Here is a 21,265-nt window from a genome sequence, read left to right as displayed (position 1 = left end):
GCTGAACCCGGCCCGCTCCACAGCGCCTTCTTTTACTTTATATGAAACAAAGCTATCCTTTGAATATTGACTTTCATGATTAGTGAAAATCAGCTACGAAAACGGTCCAGTAAGATCTTTATCGGTGTATAAATTAGTTCGGAGGGTTTAGTGTTATAAAAGTTAGATGTTAGATGTACTCCATTCTTAAAAGACTTTATTTGAGAAACTTTTTTTTATTTTAGAAACTTTTTCCCGAATTTTGATATCAGATTCGTTCTCTACTCCCAAAAGACCTTTCAGTTGAGCCCCATATTGCTATGGTCGGTAAATTTGTCCTCTTTGGGGGGTGTTTTGGTGGAGAGGCGACCCCAAACACTTGGTTCTACATTTTGGACATCAGATTCGTATTCTTCTCTCAAATACCTTTTATTTGAGCCCAATATTGCCATGGTCGATAAATATGTCCGATTTAAGGGAGTTTTGGGGGCTGAGGTGGTCCACCAAATGCTTGTTGCCACAATTGGTTATTGGATACGTTTCTACTCTTAAATACCTTTCATTTGAGTCCCATATTGTCGTGATTGGTTTATATACAATATATATATTTGGAGGGTTTTGGGTGTGGGCACCCCACCCGTCTAGGCACCCCACCCGAAATTTGGCTCTCAAATTTTTGTTTTTAGGTTACTGAAAGGGGGCAAACAAAATTTCCCTTATATCGCACCACTATCTCCGAGATCTGGCGTTTCTGAAAATTAGGGTAAAGGGGATGGTCCGCCCCCCTTTCGATATCAAAAAATATAGTACCTTATTTCCACCACGGGTTCATTATGCGCCATCTGTGAAAATTTCAAGAAAATCGGTTATGCCGTTTTTGAGTCTATTCGGAACAGACAAACCAACAAACCCAAATTGATATGATATATGTCTAGCTGGACAGGGCCAACTCCGCTGCGCCTTCTTTCACTCTCTTATTTTATCTGAGCCCTATATGGTCACGTAGGGAAATAAATCCTGTTGGGGGGTGCTGGTACGGCCTTTTAGATATTTCGCGCCAATGTGGCTCTTATATTGCTGCTCTTCTCCCAAATACCTTCCATTGGAGCCGTATATTGCTAAGGTCGGTAAATATGTTCGGAATGCGGGTGTTTTTGAGTGTGAGGCGGATCCCCATATATCAGATTCGTGCTCTGGTCTCAAATACCTTTAATTTGGGTCCCATATGGTCATTATTGGTTTATATTCCATGTGTCTGGTGGCTTTGTAGGTGGGGCGGGCCCCTAGATATCCCAACCATCTCCGAGATCTGGCGTTTTTGAAAATACGGTAAGGGGCCTCCTTTTTATAGCCGAGACCGAATGGCGTGCCGCAGTGCGACACCACTTTGGAGAGGAGTTTTACATGGCATAGTATCTCCCAAATTTTGCCAGCATTAGCCCGTACTTAGCCCTGAAAAAATATTAGCATCGTGCTCTACTCTAAAATTTCTTTAATTTAAGCCCCAATTGCCATTGGTTTAGGAGGAGTTTATGCAAATACCTATTATTTATCACCATAGTAGCCAATCATGACCGGTTTGAAGGGAGTTTATCATGCTATTTTGTTTGAGCCCCATAATGTCAAGCATTTTGAAGGAGGCTATAAAGGGCTAGGGGTTCTCGTTCAAATTCACACTAACTAATTTTTTTGTATTGGTTATCTACATTCAAAACCACATTTCAAAGCGACCACATGGGATACTACATTTTTAAAGATCCGCAGGTCCTCCTGTGTCCATCCCAATTTGAGGGTAAAAAGTGTACTCTACAACCAAAGGCCTTTTATTTCTGTCTTGTTCTATCCCGATCGGTCTTTATATATTATTTCATATTATTCATATATTATTTTTAATTCCTTTTAGTTTTGGATAGGATGGGGGGAGGGGAATTGCCCTCTGACACATCCTTTCATTTGAGTACAATATATTCTCGGTCATCCTACATGACAGTTTGGCGTTGCATTTATTGGGAGGAGAGGGTCGGTCCCCCGACGCTAAGAACCAAACGACAATTTATTTGAGTCTTTTATTGTCGGCGATCTACTGTCCTGCGGAACGGTAGGACGTGACCCAGATACTTGAATCCTTATACCAACATTAGATTCGAAATATACTGTCATAGATCTTTCTTTTAATTGATCTTGATCGAACTATACGTTCTATTGATATTCAGTGGGTGGGCCGGTCCCAGACTCCCAATTTCGTAGTCAAGTCCTAAAGACCTTTCATTCGATAACCATTTTGTGACGTTGGACATTTATGCCCGTTTTGGGTTTTTTTTTGGATTGGGGAGGCCCCCTAGACACCTTGGACCAAATTCTTATAACAGATGTGTACTCAGCTTTCTTTCTTTTGATACCCATATTGTCCCAATCGGTAAACATGTTTTGTTGAAGGGCTTTGGGTGGTGGAGTGGCGCCTCAGAAATCAACGAATAAATTTTTATATCAGCATTGGACTCTACCTTTAAATACCTTTCATTTGATATCCATATTTTCCCAATCGGTAAATTTGTCCTGCTGAGGGGTTTTTGGGTGGTGGGGAAGGCCTCAGACACCAAAAAATATTTTTTTGTCTAAGATTTGTATTCTACTTTTAAATAGCTTTTATTTGATACCATATTACTCAAAGCAGTTAAAGTGACCTGTTGGGTGGTGTTTTCGGGGGTGGGGGCCCCCGGTAACATTTTAATGCCAAATACGCACTCTTCTCTCAAATACCTTTCATCTGTGAGCGGTGGAAGTGTCCTCTTGGGGCTTTTTTGGGGGTGGGTATAGTACCAAATTCATACTATATATACTCTTAAATACCTTTCATTTGATATCCATATTGTCCCAATCGGTACACATGTCCTTTCGGGTGGGTTTTGGGATGGGGCGTTCCCCCAGATTATTTGGCATAAAAAAATTCGCTTAAATCGGTGCATGCATCTCCGAGATCTGGCGTTTGGGGTATGGGGGAGGATCCCCCCCTTCGTATATCAAAAAACGTAGTACCCTATTTTCACCATGTGAGAATTCCATGAAAATCGGTTCAGCCGTTTTTGAGTCTATATGAAACAGACAAACAAATAAACAAAGTGCAACAATTCATTTTTATATAATAGAAAGGCTATATAGAAAGGCCGAAAGGGTCTTGCATATGGCATATGACTGGGCTAGACCCAGAGGTCTCAATGTTAACCCAGAGAAGACTGAAATATGCCTGTTCACGAGGAAGACGAAGGTGGGCCAATATAACGCACCACATTTCCTCACGATTTCGATACCTGACAAGGTCAAATACTTAGGTGTGATCTTGGACAGGAAACTTAATTGGAAGTATCACATTCAGGAGCGTACTGAAAAGGCTCACAGAGCAATATGTAGACGGGCCGTAGGTTCGAAATGGGGCCTGAATCCGAGGATAGTCCACTTGCTTTACAGGAGCGTGATTAGAGCAATACTTACTTACGCCTCAGCAGTTTGGTGGACTGCTATGGAGAAGAAGTGTAACATAAAAAACATACAACAGGTTCAGAGAACATGTTGTCTTGGCACTAGGGCACTGGAGACTATTCTAGATATCCGACCCATTGACATACAGATTAAGTGTGAGGCAGCCACTGCGGCTATGAGACTTAAGGCGATGGGAGAATCGTCTGAGGATGGGAGCAGCTCATACCTTCGCGGTTTAATCGAGGCGACGATAGGAAACCTGGAAGGAATGAAGGGGTTTCCGATCGGATACCTGAGATGGACCTTGAAGTCGAGTGCGAGGCACTGCTGCCATCGGCATAGTCTTGTTACATGTTACACGGATGGATCAAAGCTACAGGACAGAGTGGGCCTGGGGGTTTACATTAAGAACCCAGGGACTGGGATCTGTTTTAGACTGCCTGACCATAATACGGTTCTGCAGACGGAGATCCGGGCGATCACGGAATGCGTGAAGTGGTGTGGTGCTAACGCGAGGACGTCTAATGTGCACATCTTTACTGATAGTAAAATTGCCTTAAGGGCAATAACAACCAGGACGACAAGGTCACGAACAGTCTTGCAGTGTAAGAAGGAGATTAACGCCTTCTCTGAGGATGGCAAAATCCGCATCGTTTGGTTGCCGGGAAATGAAAGGGCAGACGATTTGGCGGTGAAGGCCAGAGGATTGCCACCAATAAACTTGGTTAACCCGAAGCCTTTCGGGTCGACGCAGACCGAGTTAAGGGAGTGGGCGACGAATGCGCATGCAACATTGTGGAACAGCGAAACAGTCGGTAGGACGGTGAGCCTGTCCTCTAAGCTGCCAAAGATGACAATAAGTAATATTGACTTTATGTTAAATCACAATTGAAATTAGCAGCAATTTATTTAATGGAAATATTTGATACACTCTTATTTTGTTGATGTTTGATTACATGTAGATTTAGTGATTTGCCGACTATGGTGGATTTTGTACAATATTGAGAAACAAAAGGCAACAGTTCAGCGTAATGTACATAACAAGTCTGGAGTTTACAAAACATTCACACATATATTCGGCGGAGTTAGAATTAAATAATATACATATATGTATGTAAAACTAAACGATCTGAACTAAAAATAGTATTGCTGAGGATCGAAGCTGCTGCTTGGAGATATCATCGATGGATTCGGTATTTAATTCTATGAATATTTTACGATTTTTGTTTTTGTTTTTTTTTTTCCTAATAGACTACAGTTGTTACAACATCAAGATTCAATTATTCGATTGGGTTGCTTTATAATATTTTTGTTGTTTTTTCTAGTAAAATTACATGAGAAATAATATAGAGGTGGTAGTCGGTTTTTGTTGATATCTAAAATATTTTTCTTTTGTTAAAAAAAAAAACCAAGTTAGGGAAGAACATAAAAACAAAACAATAAATATTACATAAATAACATAACTACATACATTAAAATTAGAATTAGAATTTATGTACAGCAAATTGTACATGGTAATAGTTTTAAAACAAATGCCTTAAGTCATTATATTTGGTTGATTGGTTGATTGTTGTATATTAACCTTTCGAGAGATTAATCGTTATTGGTGTTCTACATTTCAGTTGTTCAATTTTCTTTTTGTTTTTGTTGCTGTCAAACTTTTGCTGTTTGTTTGTCTTGTATAACATTAAAACTAAAAAAAGGAATCATCATCGTTTCATATTGTTTTACAATTCTAAGGACTAAGACTATGATAAACTTAAAATCATAAAATTCTGTTAGCTCCACGATAGGTCGTATCCCTTCCAATTGACATTCGGCGCAAGATAAACACGACGTTTGTTGTGCATAAAAGAGACAACTCCATGATAAGCTGTACGTGGTACACCACTCTGCAACAAATAGAAACAAAAAAAAAATATTAGGTTAATGATCGAAAATTGTATACAATGGGAAAAATTAAAGCCATGATTTGACGCGTTTCGACCCCTTGGTAAGAAGGGGGTTATCATAAGAAACCTTTAGGTGTGGTCGTACATTGGTAGGTTGTATTTATGTCGAAAGAACCTCTATGAAATGCATACAACAAAATAATCTTCGCCCTAACGGGCAAGTAAAATTGGAAATTAAAAATTATTAAATTACTATTACGGATGTTGACTGAAGAGGGACTTGAACCCATCTGCTACGCAGACGATGTTATATTGGGTTGCCCAAAAAGTAATTGCGGATTTTTCATAGTCGGCGTTAACAAATTTTTTCACAGCTTGTGACTCTGTAATTGCATTCTTTCTTCTGTCAGTTATCAGCTGTTACTTTTAGCTTGCTTTACAAAAAAAGTGTAAAAAAAGTATATTTGATTAAAGTTCATTCCAAGTTTTATTAAAAATGCATTTACTTTCTTTTAAAAAATCCGCATTTACTTTTTGGGCAACCCAATAATACGTCTAAGGGGTAAGGATCCAAACGAGCTATGCAGAAGGGCCGAAAGGGTCTTGCATAGAGCATATGACTGGGTTAGACCCAGAGGTCTCAATGTTAACCCAGAGAAGACTGAAATATGCCTGTTCACGAGGAGGATGAAGGTGGGCCAATTTAACGCACCACGTTTTCTCAATAAGACGATTTCGATATCGAACAAGGTCAAATACTGAATTGGAAGTGACACATTCAGCAGCGTACTGAGAAGGCTCACAGATGTTGGGCCCTATGTAGACGGGCCGTATGCTCGAAATGGGGCCTGAATCCGAAGATAGCCCACTGGCTCTACAGGAGCGTGAATAGACCAATACTTACTTACGCCTCAGTAGTTTGGAGGACTGCTATGAAGAAAAAGTGCAACAGAAGGACCATACAACAGGTTCAGAGAACATGTTGTCTGGGCATAGGCAGAGCGATGAGAACCACGCCCACGACTATTCTAGATATCCGACCCTTTGACATACAGATTAAATGTGAGGCAGCCACTGCGGCTATGAGACTTAAGGCGATGGGAGCAGCTCATACCATTGCGGTATAATCGAGGCGACGATAGGAAACCTGGAAGAAAGGAAATAGGTTTCCGATCGAATACCTGAGATGAACCTTGAAGTCGAATACGAGGCACTGCTGTCATCGGCACAGTCTTGGATTAACGGAACCCTAGTATTGCCATCTGGAAGACCATGTTCCACGATGGATCAAAGCCAGAGGACAGAGTGGGCATGGGGGCTTACATTGAGAACCCAGGGATTGAGATCTGTTTTAGACTGACGCTAACGCGAGGACGTCGAGTGTGAACATCTTTACCGACAGTAAAATTGCCATAAGGACAATAACAACCAGGTCACGAACAGTCTTGCAGTGTAAGAAGGAGATTAACATCTTCTCTGAGGATGGCAAAATCCGTATCGTTTGAGTGCCGGGCTATAACGGAGTAAGGGGAAATGAAAAGGCAGACGATTTGGCGGTGAAGGCCAGACAACTGCTATTAATAAACTTGGTTAACCCGAAGCCTTTCGGGTCGACGCAGTCCGAGTTAAGGGAGTGGGCGACGAATGCGCATGGAACATTGTGGAACAGCGAAACGGTCGTTAGGACAGCGAAAATCCTATCGGTCCTACCACAGACCGGCCAATTGCTTTGTACGTGGCCAACAAAGCTTCTACTTTTGACCTTATCGCAAATTGCTGTGGCAGTCGGCATAAAGATCGTATCATATGCGGACGATTGTAAGATCATGGCATCAGGTCCAACTCATTGTTGACATCTGCGATAGGTTAAACGTCTACCTCATCGAACTTGCCTCATATTTCGCTGCCACAAAACTGAAGATATCTGCCACCAAATCTTCAGCCACATTGTTCACTACATACACGAAAGTGGTGCATAGGGAGCAGAAAGTGATGATCGACGGAGTGACAATTCCGACCATCAAGTGTCCCAAAATACTTTGTCACATTTAACAGCTCTTACCTCACATGCCACAGCAATTTGCGATAAGGTCTAAAGTAGAAACAAGGTCCTCAAGTCACTTGCCGGCAAAACTTGGGGTGCTGACAAAGAAACCTTTTTGACCACGTACAAAGAAATTGGCCGGCCTGTGGTAAGTTATGCAGCGCCCGTGTGGTCTCAACATGATCTAAGCGTGAGGTCCAGCGCTACAAGAACCTCTAGACCAAGCGGGTCTAAACAACATTCATGCAGATGAATGCAGCAGATGCGATAAATAGCTACAGCGTGAATGTAGTCATTGGAGAACGACCGACTCCCATTGAACCTGAAGAAATTGACCTCATCCGGCAAACCAGAGTAGTTCTGGCACATTTACGATCGGCAGATGAAGCCGCCTCAACTCCTTCAGAGCAAGGATTGATGCCGACGTGCAGATTGCCCAGCCAGACCCACTCGACTCAGACCCAGATCACTCTGGACGCACCCCATCTTAGTTGGAGAGTTCCTGGCTCTGGACACAGAATCAAGCAGACGAAAGATAGAACACAACGAACTACAACAACAGAATCTGTAGATCAAGCGGCGTATAAAGCGGGCCTAGACAATATTCATGCGGACACTGTAGAAGATGCGGTAAATAGCTACCGGTTGAATATAGTCCTTGGAGAACAACCGCCTCCCATTGCACCTAAAGAACTTGACTTCCCCCGGCACACCAGAGTAGTCCTGGCTCAATAACGATCCGGCAGATGAAGCCGCCTCAACTCCTTCAGAGCAAGGATTGATGCCAACGTGCAGATTGTATGTCCCGATTGTAACCACGCCACCTGTTTAACTGTCCAGCCAGACCCACTCGACTCAGAGGCAGATCCCTCTGGGCGTAGCCCATCTTAGTTGAAAAGTTCCTGGATGTGGATGCTCAAGAGAATCAAGCAGACGAAAAATAGAACACAACGAACTGCTACAACAACAACAATAGAATCTCTAGATCAAGCGGCCTAGACAACACTTATGCGGACACGGTAGAAGATGCGGTGAATAGCTACCTGCCTCCCATTGCACCTGAAGAAGTTGAGCTTCCCCGACAAACTAGAGTAGTTCTGGCTCAATTACGATCCGGCAGATGCAGCCGCTTTAACTCCTACAGAGCAAGGATTGATGCCAACGTGCAGGATGAATGTCCCGATTGTGACAAGGAACCACACGACACACGTTACCTGTATAATTGCCCAGCCAGACCCAATCGACTCAGACCCAGATCTCTCTGGACGCATCCCGTCTTAGTCGCAGAGTTCCTGGATATGGACAATGAATAGAATCAAGCAGACGAAAGATAGAACACAACACACTTCTACAACAACAACAAAAGCTCTAGATCAAGCGGCTTATAAAGCAGGCCTAGACAACATTCATGCGGACACGGTAGAAGATGGGGTGAATAGCTACCTGTTGAATATTGTCCTTGGAGAGTAACCGCCTTTCATTGCACCTAAAGAAATTGACCTCACTCGCCAAACCAGAGTAGTTCTGGCTCAATTACGATCCGGCAGATGCAGCCGCTTTAACTCCTACAGAACAAGCATTGATGCCAACGTGCAGGATGTATGTCCCGATTGTGACCAGGAACCACACGACACACGTTACCTGTATAACTACCCAGCCAGACCAACTCGACTCAGACCCAGATTTCTCTGGACGCACCCCATCTTAGTCGCAGAGTTCCTGGATCTGGACACTGAGCAGAATCAAGCCGACGAAAGATAGAACACAATAAACTGCTACAACAACAACAAGAGAGAAAGGCTATTGAGGATTCACAATGGGCCACACTTTGAACTCGGTGACTGCCTTAACATCTAATATCCGGTATTATCTTCATCCAAGCTAATTTAACCTACTCCGCTATTGCCCGGCACCCAAACAAAAATATAGTCCACTTTTCTATATCGCCGGCCGTACACCTTACTACAGAGGCCTTAGTTCGAATTGGTCTAGCTACGATCCAATGGCCCTCTGCTCGGCACCCAGTATCTATTCGCCTTGTCAGTATGCTACTGAATTTTGAATTTATATGATTTGTCATACAGATTTCAGTCTTTTTCGGGATATCATTCAGACACCTGACACCAAAACTTTTTCAGAGTTAATGAAGAGATGATCTGGAAAACTGCCCTATGAACGATTATAATATCGTAGCAAACGGGTTCACCGGGTACCGTTCTCAGTTGGTATACTTAGCATAGTCCGCCTCATTCTGTTGTAATTTCGTTAATATTCCCTCAAACTGTGATGTCTTAAACGATTAAAAGCTCTGTAAGGCTTCCTTAAGCTATGATATGGCAAGCTTTTACCGACATTACCGATTTTTATTTTTTGAAATATAGGCAAGGTCACTCAAATCGAATACCTTTTGATTTGTAGTCATCTCTCCATTGTCTGTCAGTTATTCTCAATTTAATATTCTCTGATCCCTAGTCATTTCATATCTGGACCGAGCACTAAGATCTTCGTCAACTCAACTTAGGAAATCCCCCCTCGGTATGGGCTCACAGAATCTACTGTAGAAGTGTCGAAATGCACACCTGACCTACATATTATTAGTGAAGGCCTTACAAAGCATATTTGGGATTTTTTTGGAGAGAAAATCGATATTCCAAACATTGCAAAACTAAATTCAATTTTTAAGTAAATTATAAAAACAAAAATTAATTTAAATTTGAAATTAATATAAAAAGGGTTAATTTTTTTTGTTTAAACGATTTTTCTCTAACCAACCTTGAAATCATCCATTAAGCCCAACATTTTTGTTGTTCTCTTGTACACTTCCCTTGTGTTGTACTGTATTCGAACTGGTCCATCTCTGGTAATGAGATTTCGTCTTAACTCATCGTATGTTACTACAGGATACGTATAAATTTCTTTAAGAAACGTTTTATCATAATTGTCCTTTAAAAGAAAAGAAAAGGGAGAAAAAACTCACAGTAAAGTATGCATGATTTCGGGCCAAATATTTTGACTTACCTTTAAGAGATAGCTTAGATTCATTTTGGTAAACGGAACAAATTCTTCGCTTAATTTTATGTAGCGCAAATATTTATCGAAAAACAAACCGCTGCAACGAATATAGACAAAAAGACAATAATCAAAATAAAATCAATTTTTTTTTGAATAAAATCAAACATGAGCAACATATAAGGTACCAATTTTTTTTTTTTTTTTTTTGAAAATTATGTGACGCCTCATTTAAGCTTTTCACGCTCAGCCCATGTGACTAGCCGGAATGTAAGGATATAACTCTGTGATACAAAAAAATTAGTGGATTGTGATTGAAGAGTCAAATAGTAATCCTGAATTGGCGTTTTGGAAGCTCACATCGTGAGGTAAGCCAAAAAGAGGTTATTTTTCTTATTTCTGAAAATTTTGCAAATATTCGACGGGCCAGAGAGTGGTCATTGTGGATAGTGCGGAAGCTGACGGTAAGGTAAGCAGATATGTGGAGCAGCGACCATATGTTTGATGGGAACCATTGAAAAGATGGTGACGATGAGTGAATTGAGTCGGACCTGCTGACGTTGTTGGCGAAGCAGAACTCGAATTCTGCAAAGACAAGAGAAAGTGCTTTCTACTAAACCCTGTGCAGAAAGCGGTGGTCTGATTCTGATGGCATCTATTAACGGGCATTCGGGGAGCTACCAGAGGGATACAGAGTGCAGACTAAGTATCGGAATTCGGGTTTTTTACGCCCGTCTCCCGAACTAAAAAAAAGGGTTCGAACGGGGAAGCTAAGAGTTGTGCAGACATTGCTTTGAACCTTACATCGTGAGAAACAAGGTCTCTGTTTTGAGCAATGCGAAGTACACCACCTTTACTCCGTCTGTGGGTGACAAGGTGAGTACATGTATTGTAGGAAAGGTATTAAATCTAATCCTTCAATCCAATAACAGACGACGGTGAGATTAGAGGCGGAGGCCCGGAATAGCTGTGAGCACCACACAGGATGGAACATTGTGGTCCGATCTGTGTGGTGTTCTTTGTGGTCATGAGAAGCATAGTTGCGAATTACCGAGCGCGTCCACTGGCTGCCGATAATGGAATGATCCATACGGAGTAGCTGCAATTGCAGTCGCAGACAATCAGCGGTATCGAACGAGAGAGGACGGGTGGCACCAGCTCTTGCACAAATACTTAGTGCCTATGATGCTCGATATGACAAGGCGAGTTATTGGCGCCTTTAAATAATCAATGGCCACTCTATTCCCGCGTCGATCGGTCCTTTGGAGCGGAACGAGCTTGCTCACCTACAGGAGCTTGACGAGGATTGCCACCTCCGCATGAAAATATGACTACAACAACATTGGAGAGGAAAAACTCCACCCCTTTGTTCATTTCATATGTGTATACCCGCCCTATGAGGATTTGGACGCGCCGAATGAGGTTATGCAGAGGTTTTTGCGCGAGAATAGTCGTAGAATTCGGCTGATTTTAAATTGCGATACGAATGCGCACCACCCATAATGGGGAGCTTGGATACCAAAAAAGAGGTAAGTCGACTTATGATGTATTCCTATTTTTCAAATTAGGAATATATTAGAGGTGATACATATAAGTCTGACAAATCTCGATGATACTGTTTTGACGGATTGGAGTGTCTGAGGAGGCCTCCTTCTCGGATCTTAGGTATATTTACTTCAATCTGTTTTTGTCCACGGACAACAATTCACCAAACAGGAATCCTGGGAGAACTAACTGGGACAGCTATGATGAACGTATCAATGTAGAGCTTCGAATTATTTTTACACTGCGAACGCGTTGACAGGAGCCATCGTGAGCTACTTTGAGAGAACTAAATACTAAATTTCCTATGAATATTCCATTATGGAAAACGGATACTTCTCTCATATTAATGATTGCAGGAATCCACAGGGCCCCCTCCCAGTCCTCCCATTTACCCAGGTAAGACGTCGCAGCCTATTTGGCGGAATGGGAAGCTGAGGCGGACTAGGAGGTGGCCGTACAACAAGGCCAGTCGTACCAGGCTAGGTACTGACTGAGACCTCTATATGGAGTCCTTGAGACGGTTGTTGTTGTTGTATCAGTTTGTTGTGTTTTATCTTTCGTATCCTTGATTCTGTTGAGTAGCCAGATCCAGGAACTCTGTGACTAAGATGGGGTGCTTCCATAAGGGATCTGGTTCTGGCTAGACAGTTAAACAGGTGACGTGTGTCGTTTGGTCCCTGGTCACAGTCGGGACAAATATTCTGCACATCGTCATCAATACATGCTCTCTAGGAGTTGCGGCGGCTGCATCTGACGGATCGTTATTAAGCCAGAACTACTCTTCTTTGCCGGAGGAGGTCCATTTCTTCATGCCGTCAATTGCTTTGGACGTATTCAATAAGGTTTCTTAATCCGCACCCCAAGTGCTGCCGGCAAGTGACTTGAGTACCTTGTATCTACTTTTGACTTTATCGTAAATTGCTGTGATCTGTGGAGAGAATATGTAAGAGATGTCAAATTTGACTCCAAGTGTTTTGGAAACTTGATGGTCGGAACCATTTCTTCATCGACCATCAGATTCAGCTATTGACCTGAATTCGTCATATTTGTCCCTGACACGGTACATAGGTCAGCTTCTGTGAGTCGGTGAAGTAGGTGAAAGGGTCCTCTAGGTTTCGGAGAGTTTTATCTAAGGACCCGAGGGCACTCTGTAGTGCCCTGAGAGATGACGGAACTTGGACGGAGAGTAGCTCCGAAGCTATCGAACTCTTGGCTGCAACGCACTCGGATGTGGCCAGTTTACCGATGACTTCCGATTTTACGAATGTCCTTCGGATACAAATTAGTGCTCAGGCGTTGTCGATTGTTGAGGGGGTGGTAACGGAGGGGAGAATAATCACGGGTCCGATTGAACTTCAAATCAACCAGTCCGGATGGGTAGATATGGGTTTCTACCGGGTAAATACCCTATAAATACCTTTTTTGGGTATTTATAATTTTGCAGATATCTTAGGTTAAAAAAATTTTCAAAATTTTTTGATGATTTCTTATTCTTTGTATATAAACCTGTAGTTCTGATCTCATTTATATAGCCGCTATATAGACCGATCTCCAGACTTAAAGTCTTGAGGCAATAAATTGGTAATTTTTCATTCGATTTCGATGAAAATTTGGCACAGTGAGTTCTGGTAGACCCCCAATCATTTCTGTGAAGTGCGGATCAGATCGGACAATATTTGGATATAGCTGCCCTTATACCGACCACCCGATCTCCCGATAAGGGGTATTGAGGCCATAAAAGATCCATTTATTACCCGAATTCGATGAAATTTGGCACAGTGTGTTCTGATAGACCACTTCCCATTCCAGTCAAATGTGGTACAGTTTGGACTATATTTGGATATAGCTGCCATATATACCGATCTCCCGATATAGAGTATTATATAGAAATTTTTTTATACCCAAGATACCTGCAAAATTATAAATACCCAGCTTTTGGGTATAAATGGGTAAATACCCGGGTATTTACCCAATTTACCGCATACCTTTTGGGTATTTACCCATCGCCCATCTCCGCATACCTTTTGGGTATTTACCCATCGCCCATCTCTGCGGATGGGATACCTCCTGCCATGCTGCAGAGGGTAGGACCGTATGCTATAGGGCTTCTGGTAGGGATTTTTAGATCTGGCGTTATGCTTGGCTTTGTGCCAACTGCGTGGCGCATTTTCTATTTTTTGTGGGGTCGTTTTCATTCCCAAAGTGGGGTAACCTGGGGCCACTGTGTGTTCAAGAACTTTAGGCCAATCAGTCTGACGTTTTGCGTCTTAAAGACACTTGAGAGACATCAGGGATCTTTTTGACCCATCGACCCATAAGCAGCTACCAGAATGTTTACAGTTGGTCAGTTGGTAGTAGGGATGTGCCCGTGAGTGATTTTCCACTAACGCTCACCAGAGAAAAATGTTACTCGGGCAAGCCCACGCACAAAATTTGTATGTTGACTCACATTCACGCACGCTCACGAGACAACAATTTTACTCACGCACGCCTCACGAGAAGGTTAATGCTCTCAAGGGGAACGTTCTTGAATATGGAAGGAGTTATTAATAACGTTGAATTGGGGTCCATTCGTCGTTCTCTGATTGAAAACCCTCTTCTGGTGAACTGGGTAGATGTTATGATCCTGTGCACAATTATCAATGCATCACTGACTGAGGGTTCGGTGAGGACTATTGTGATCTGGAGGGAGAGGAGATTAATCCCTCCTCCTTTGCGGTTCTTGGTTATCAATGGGATTCTAAGGCCAATCGAGGAGGAAGGATAGGAAAATGGTTGCCTATGCTGATGATGTCGTCATTTTGAACGGAGGTCGCTTTCTTCCTATTGCCACTGACATCATTCAGAGCGCGCTGAGAAAGCTGTCAAGATGGGCGAGGCAAATGAACTTGGCGTAATCCCCAGGAAGACATAGTTGGCGTTGTTCACGAAAAGGAGAAGATATATCGACTTTAGGGCAGCGGTCCTTGATAGAATGGAGCTGACACTCTCTCGGGAGGCTAAATACCTAGCCCTTATTCTTGACCACATATTGGATGGGGAAGAAGCCAAGACAGGTAAACGGGGGCTGAATATGCTCTATTCATAGGAGATAAGAGCTTAGGCCAAAAACGGTCAGCTGGATGTACACAGCTGTGGTTTGGCCGATCCTTACCTATGGGTGCCTGTTGTGGCACCGGGCTCTCGAGAAGATGTGTTTTCGCGGTATGATGGAGAAGATAAAGGGTACTGCGGCGGTGCTGATATTGGGGGCGATGAGAAGTGCTCCGAGAGCAGCGCTGAATACGAAATTTGATCCGAAACATTTGCACTTGTACATGGAGTGCGCAGCGTTGAAGACTGCCCTCAGACGGAGGGAATCAGGGACATGGCCCTATTTGGATTTCGATTCGCTTGTTCTGCGGAAGGCCACTGACGTGGGACGTCTACGTGCCATTGGCACCGTGACGGACTATGTGCCGGCGTTTCTTTCTTCGATGGCGACTTGGAGAGTGTCTTCCCGGGGAGGGAGCTTTTGTCTAAAGGCGTTCGCCCTTTCTTGGGTCCCTCTATCTACACGGATAGGTCCAAGCTGGATGGGGCACTGAAGCAGGGGTTTTTGTTCAATTCCTTACAATTAGGGCCTTGGATGTGATCCTGAGAAAGAAACGGCGGCCCTCTCAGGCTTTCAAGATTAATGATGTCGGCAGATGCAATAAACGTCTCGGGCGTTTGGGGATTCCCGTCAGGTTGTGCTGGGTTCCGAGGCATTAAGGGGCGGCGGAGGACGAAGCGGATGACAAGCTGGCCAGGTGAACCCCATCGTTCCGGCCGAAGTTCCCCGGAAAGAAGACGTTGATTGTTCTCGAGCTGGGGAAACTTGACCTTGGATTGTTGGTGTTAGTCCTGCCAGGCTTCTGCAATGTCAGGTCGCTGACATAGCAATGGACTCGGGACGATGAAGATTTCTGCAGGGCCTGTGGGTATGAGAAGAAGTTGGAGACGGATGAGCATCTGCTGTGCCTATGCCCCGCAATGACGGGAAGAAGGCGCAGGATTATGGGTGAAAACCTCTTTTCTTCACTCAGCTCTCCACAGTCTTTTGATCGCCGGGTCACTCCGGACTATTGCAAGGTGCTGGGATGGCTGACGAGGTGGCCCTCTAATCGTTGAGACTTTTTTCTGTATTTAAGTTTTTCTTTATATTTTTTAACGGCTTTCGTATCTCTCTTCTCTGCTATTTCATATCTCTTTACGACGAATACAATGCACCAGAGGTCTCCGAATGAAGCGGTTGGGAACTCGCGTTGCCAGGCGTATGTCTTTAACCTAACCTAGCCTAAATAAATAGATGCCTTACTTGAATTAAACTTCTATCTCAATTATATAGTTAGCATACTGATTTGTATGCCTTTTAAAAAAGGCATAACAACAGATTGACATAATATTCCTGATGTTTACATATATTGCCGCATGGATATTACCTAGCATTTGATGCATTATAAGAATAATCTCAAAAAACTGACAAATAAGAAATCAAAAAATTATTGAACGGATATCCTTTGCCCTTGCCCTTATCCTTTAACCTTGCCTTGAGTTAGAATTATAAACTTACTTAGATACACCAACTTTTCCAAAAGTACGTGTTCTGGATATTTCGGGCCGTATACAAACACGATTTTTCCTTTGTTCCGGATGTCGTATCCAATCATCCCAAAAACTAAAAAAGCATTATTGAATAGAAATATGTGTTATGTATGCTGAATATACTTACGATTTTGGCCATTTAACAGAAAGTTCCTGCCACAATTCTTTGGTGAGCATCCATCCCAGTCCGGGGAAAAAATCAGTGCGATATAACAATTCTGGATGCGTGCTATCAATTAAGTTGGCTTTGCCATTATCATTCCAAGCAGAAACGCACCTTTGGGATGAAAAAATGCAATAGGATTATTGTATGTAGAAGATTATATTTTCCTACCATACACAAGGCATTGTAATACAATAGAAGAAAAAATCCCTGAAATATGAATCCATATTGCCCATTTCAAACCCAACTGACCTTTAGCAAAGAGAAGTTTTTATAGATCATTCAATAATTAATGTGTTGTTATTGTTGTAGCCACATTTGCATGTGGAGGTGGCGATCCTCGTCAAGCTCCTATAGGCGAGAAAACTCATTTAGGCCAAAAGAACCGATCGCCGTGGGAACAGGGGCTAGTGGCCTCGTCATATCGAGCATCATTGCCACTCAGTATTTATGCAAGAGCCGGATCCGCCTGGCCTCTCCGCTCGATACCGCTTATTGTCTGCGACTGTCGTTGCAGCTAGTTGACTATCCGCAACCTGTGAACGCGCTCTGTAGCTCGCAGCTAAGCTTATCCTGACAGCTACGAGCACCACACAGACCGGATCTCAAAGTCCCAGCCTGTGTGGTGCTCACAGCTATCCTGTGCCCAAACGGGGGAAAAAACTCAAATAATCTATACTAATTAAATGAAACCAATATTTATTTTTGAAGTATTTGTTTAGTGGGCAGGCCATAAGTATTAAACCAACGGACCAGGATAACCAAGTCAATCCCGCAAATGTGTATGGTTATGATGGTGTCACATCAATTCAGTATTAATGGATTACTTAAATGGCATCTTGTACAAACAATTGAGAATACAAATGCAAAATTCCCTTGAACATTTCATTATGGAATAGAGGAAGATTTTTCTATGCCTTTCATACATAACTAAAAAATAAAAACTTTTCAAAATTGAGGTTAAACAAATAAAAAAACAACCAATTCCATGGCAGCTGGTTGAATGTACCGTATTGACCCGATGGATTCCTTCTCGGCATGGGCTACCGCCTCAGTGTACAACGCAGTGCTATAACTACAACAACAACAAATAAAATAACTATTTATTTACAATGATTCTTGTTGTACACGTCCCCCTGTTTAACTTTCCCCTACCCTATTTTTCATAGGTGCTCAGCAATATTTTTATGCGTTGCAAAAATAAATGTAAACTTCAATACAATCACTTTCTTTGTAGTAATCATTCATTGAGGCCATAGCAATGAATATGTTATGCCTTTTCGTGGTATTTTAGCGAATATTTTTCTTTCTCTTTGGCTCACAACTTACCACAATGAACTGTCTTGTTTGAGCAAGTGGTGGGTGCCCAAAAAGTATTCAAAGAAATCCGGAGCTACATTTAAATCATCCTCAACAATGATGACAAACTCATAGCCTTTGCTGAAGGTGTTGTTCAGAGCCCATCCATAGTGGCGGGCTATCTTGTAGTAGCCTTTAAACTTTTTCTCCTTAGGTGGAACAAAAATATCTGTTTGGTCGGGTTGTTCAATAAGGGATACCTAAATGATGACAAAAGTAAGGGTTATTAGAGTTTGAGGGAAGCATTTTATTGTTACATTACCTGCTGGTCATAGGATAATATAACATTACGTGTCGCCTCATCGCCACAATCTTGGGACACAATTATGGGAAATTGTTCAGTGCTGGGTCGATACTTTATGAGATTATCCAGACATTTTGAAATGGAAATACGATTGCAAGCAAATACCAATACGGGAATGACAGGTTGATTATTGGCTAGACGAGTAGCGACAGTCGATGGAATTTCCGTTTGAGGCCTATGTGAGGTTTGCGTTTCATTGGGTGTCTCCAACACGTCTTGCTGCAATTCTTGGTCTGGACCAATCGCTGGTGGTTCCTGCAGACTTAAAATTGTCTGCGAATTCTGTGGCAGCGCTTGTATTCGAATTTCCTTCTCTGGAGCCTCAGTGGCATACTTTGCTTGCAGTATGCCCAAAAGATTGATCATTAACTTATCGGTCTTGTGATATTCTTGCCGAACACCATCTTCTAGCTGCTGTACGGCCTGTTCGTGGCGATTTCTAAGCAATGGCAATTCCGTATTGACTTTTGGCATAAAATAGATTATAACATAGGTCCAGGTGACAAGAAAACCGGCTATCATTAATATTTTGCGGGAACGCATATTTGGCCAACTCTATGGCCAACTCTATGGCCGTTTATAAGCTAAATTGGAGGGAGGATTATAAGGTTTTTGTATATGTATATGTTGAGATTCTTTTTTGGATTTGTGGTGATTGCTTGCTACGTTGTTATCATTTGCTCGCAAACATGGCACTTTGTTGGTGGTATGGACTACCACAAATTAAAAATATTTCATTATTTACACGACAGATGTGCTTTCTGTCTCTCTTAATTCTAGCTGTGTAGTTTTACTGCTGTTGTTGCTGTTGCTAATATTTTATATGTGTGTCGATCAACAATTATCTCGTAATTGTTTGGTTGGTTCTGGTCGACATGAACATTTAATGGCTCAGTGATGCCTGTGCCCTTTGTAGACGGCGATTGATGGCGATAAGAGTTGAATGTTCCGATTTACCCAGAACCAGTGAGTGCCTCCTCTATTTGACACTCTAACACATCCAACAAGCCAGGCAGCACCTTTTCGAGAACACCTCGAACTGCATCATCACTTCCATCTGTGTACACATCACAAAGCTTCCAAGGCGAGGGAGGTTAGTAATGATTACTATTTCTAAGCCAATTTGTGGGCGAAATAGCGTTGATTTTAGCGCTTGTTGGTTGATTCAATTAGTGCGCTCTGTTCCCAATCACTGTACTATATATGCCACTGATCAGCTTCCTTCCCCTCTTTTGTTAATTAGTGAAACTTTTACTATGTCTACATGTTCGTAAATGTCAAATAACCACTGCAACGTTGCACAAAATTTGAGTTTTCTTGAAGTTTTTGAATAAGTTCTCCGAAGATTTTCCAACAACTACCCTTAGCACTCTATCTATTTGGACTACTCTACAATATTTTGAACTATTTCTATGAGATTCATGACGAAAAAAAGGAAACAGATTCGGAAGTTCTCGAGTGTTAAGTTTTATGCACACAGAAATTTGTTGTTTTTGTTTTTATGTCAATGCCTGGCCTAGGGATCCAAAAGTCGACTTTCGACTAGTAGATAAATCGACTTTTTGTGTAAAAATTCGAAGTCGACTTTCACTGATTAAAAAAGTCGACTTTTATTGAATAAAAAAGTGGAAAAGTCGAAGAGAGTAAAAAAAAAAAAAATGCAGCAATAAAGGTTGGTACTATGTTTAGTTTTCGCAGTGAAAATCCATATAAAAAAAATGAGCGGAAAATATTGATGAAAAGCGTTCATTGTGCTATAACTTGTTTTGTTAATCTGGAGCAAATTTAAGGCCTGGTTATGCTCTCGTAAATGTAGAACAAATCTATCGTAAATGTAGAGAGGCATTTATGCTTATTACAAAATGTAGCATTTAACATTTTAAACAAAAAGAATTTTAACAAAAAAAAGACTTGAAGGTGAGAGAGGGTCTGACGTCGAAAACTTCAGACAAAACTCAAGAAGTAAGTCGGAGAAGACGACCCTCCACGCAGTGATGCGAGAAGTTGAGACGTCTCTACAACTGAAGGAGTACGCGATGGCGACCCTCTCCAATATTGAGAGGGCATTTAACAACGAGGAGATGGGTCACACGTACACTGAGGCGGCAGCCCTTGCCGATGAGGATTCCATCCGGTCAATCCGGTGCGTACAACCGGCTGCCATGGGATTGGGTACCTTACCACTGTCCTTAACCTGTCATTGAACACTCTTATAGTTCCCGATGTCTGGAAAATGGGCAGAGTGATCCCGCTACTGAAGCCTGGAAAAGACCCGAGTTTGGGGGAGTCGTACAGACCGATCTCCCTTCTCTCACCAGTGGCAAAGACGCTTGAGGCATTACTCCTCCCGAGCCTCGTAGGAGAATTTCCATTCGCCGAGCATCAACATGGATTTCGGAGACTGCACAGCACAACAACAGCTTTGCATGCCATCACCACACACATTTGCCGTGGCTTCAATCAACCCAGGCCATGTGATAGGAAGTCCTCGTGGCACTGGACCTATCGAAGGCATTCGACACGGTCAGCCATGGCAAATTATTTGAGGACATCGTCAACACGTCCCTCCAGCCAGGCCTGAAACGATGGGTCGCGAATTATCTGTGTGGCCGCCAGTCATTTGTGGAATTAAGGGATAAGAAGTCGAAACACCGTAGATTGAAACAGGGAGTTCCCCAAGGTGGGGTGATATCTCCGGCTCTGTTAAACCTCTACCTATCCTCCATCCCACCCCCTTTAGACGGCATAGAGATCGCGGACGATAGTACGATCATGGCATCAGGCCCCCCACCAATTGATGACATCTGCGAAAGGTTGAACGTCTACCTCAACGAGCTTGCCTCATATTTCGATGCAAGAAATCTGAA

At 42.5% G+C, this 21,265-nt stretch overlaps 1 protein-coding gene across 1 annotated transcript; it reads right to left on the bottom strand.

Annotated features, from left to right (window-relative positions):
* Positions 1 to 4,327: 4,327 nt before the first annotated feature.
* LOC106095035 (alpha-1,3-mannosyl-glycoprotein 2-beta-N-acetylglucosaminyltransferase) lies at positions 4,328 to 18,951 on the bottom strand. Its single transcript, XM_013262278.2, has 7 exons — positions 18,357 to 18,951; positions 18,065 to 18,294; positions 16,700 to 16,849; positions 16,541 to 16,645; positions 10,411 to 10,501; positions 10,165 to 10,335; positions 4,328 to 5,348 (listed from the first exon to the last, which is right to left on the bottom strand). Exons 1-7 carry the CDS (start codon positions 18,939 to 18,941, stop codon positions 5,235 to 5,237), a joined length of 1,446 nt encoding a protein of 481 aa, XP_013117732.2. The 5' UTR covers positions 18,942 to 18,951; the 3' UTR covers positions 4,328 to 5,234.
* Between the last annotated feature and the right edge of the window lie 2,314 nt (positions 18,952 to 21,265).

Source organism: Stomoxys calcitrans, chromosome 5 (genome assembly GCF_963082655.1).
Source record: "Stomoxys calcitrans chromosome 5, idStoCalc2.1, whole genome shotgun sequence".
Classification (NCBI taxonomy): domain Eukaryota; kingdom Metazoa; phylum Arthropoda; class Insecta; order Diptera; family Muscidae; genus Stomoxys; species Stomoxys calcitrans.
The sequence above is the reverse complement of the archived record's forward strand: the minus strand, read 5'-3'. Positions and strand labels throughout refer to the sequence as shown.

What these genes read in the sequence shown, in the direction of transcription:
- LOC106095035 (XM_013262278.2), bottom strand. Translation starts at nt 18,941, where the DNA reads ATGCGTTCCCGCAAAATATTAATGATAGCCGGTTTTCTTGTCACCTGG. An exon ending in TCTGTTAAATGGCCAAAATC is followed by an intron (nt 16,646 to 16,699) that starts GTAAGTATATTC and finishes ATGCTTTTTTAG; the next exon opens with TTTTTGGGATGATTGGATAC. An exon ending in ATCTAAGCTATCTCTTAAAG is followed by an intron (nt 10,336 to 10,410) that starts GTAAGTCAAAAT and finishes TTTCTTTTAAAG; the next exon opens with GACAATTATGATAAAACGTT.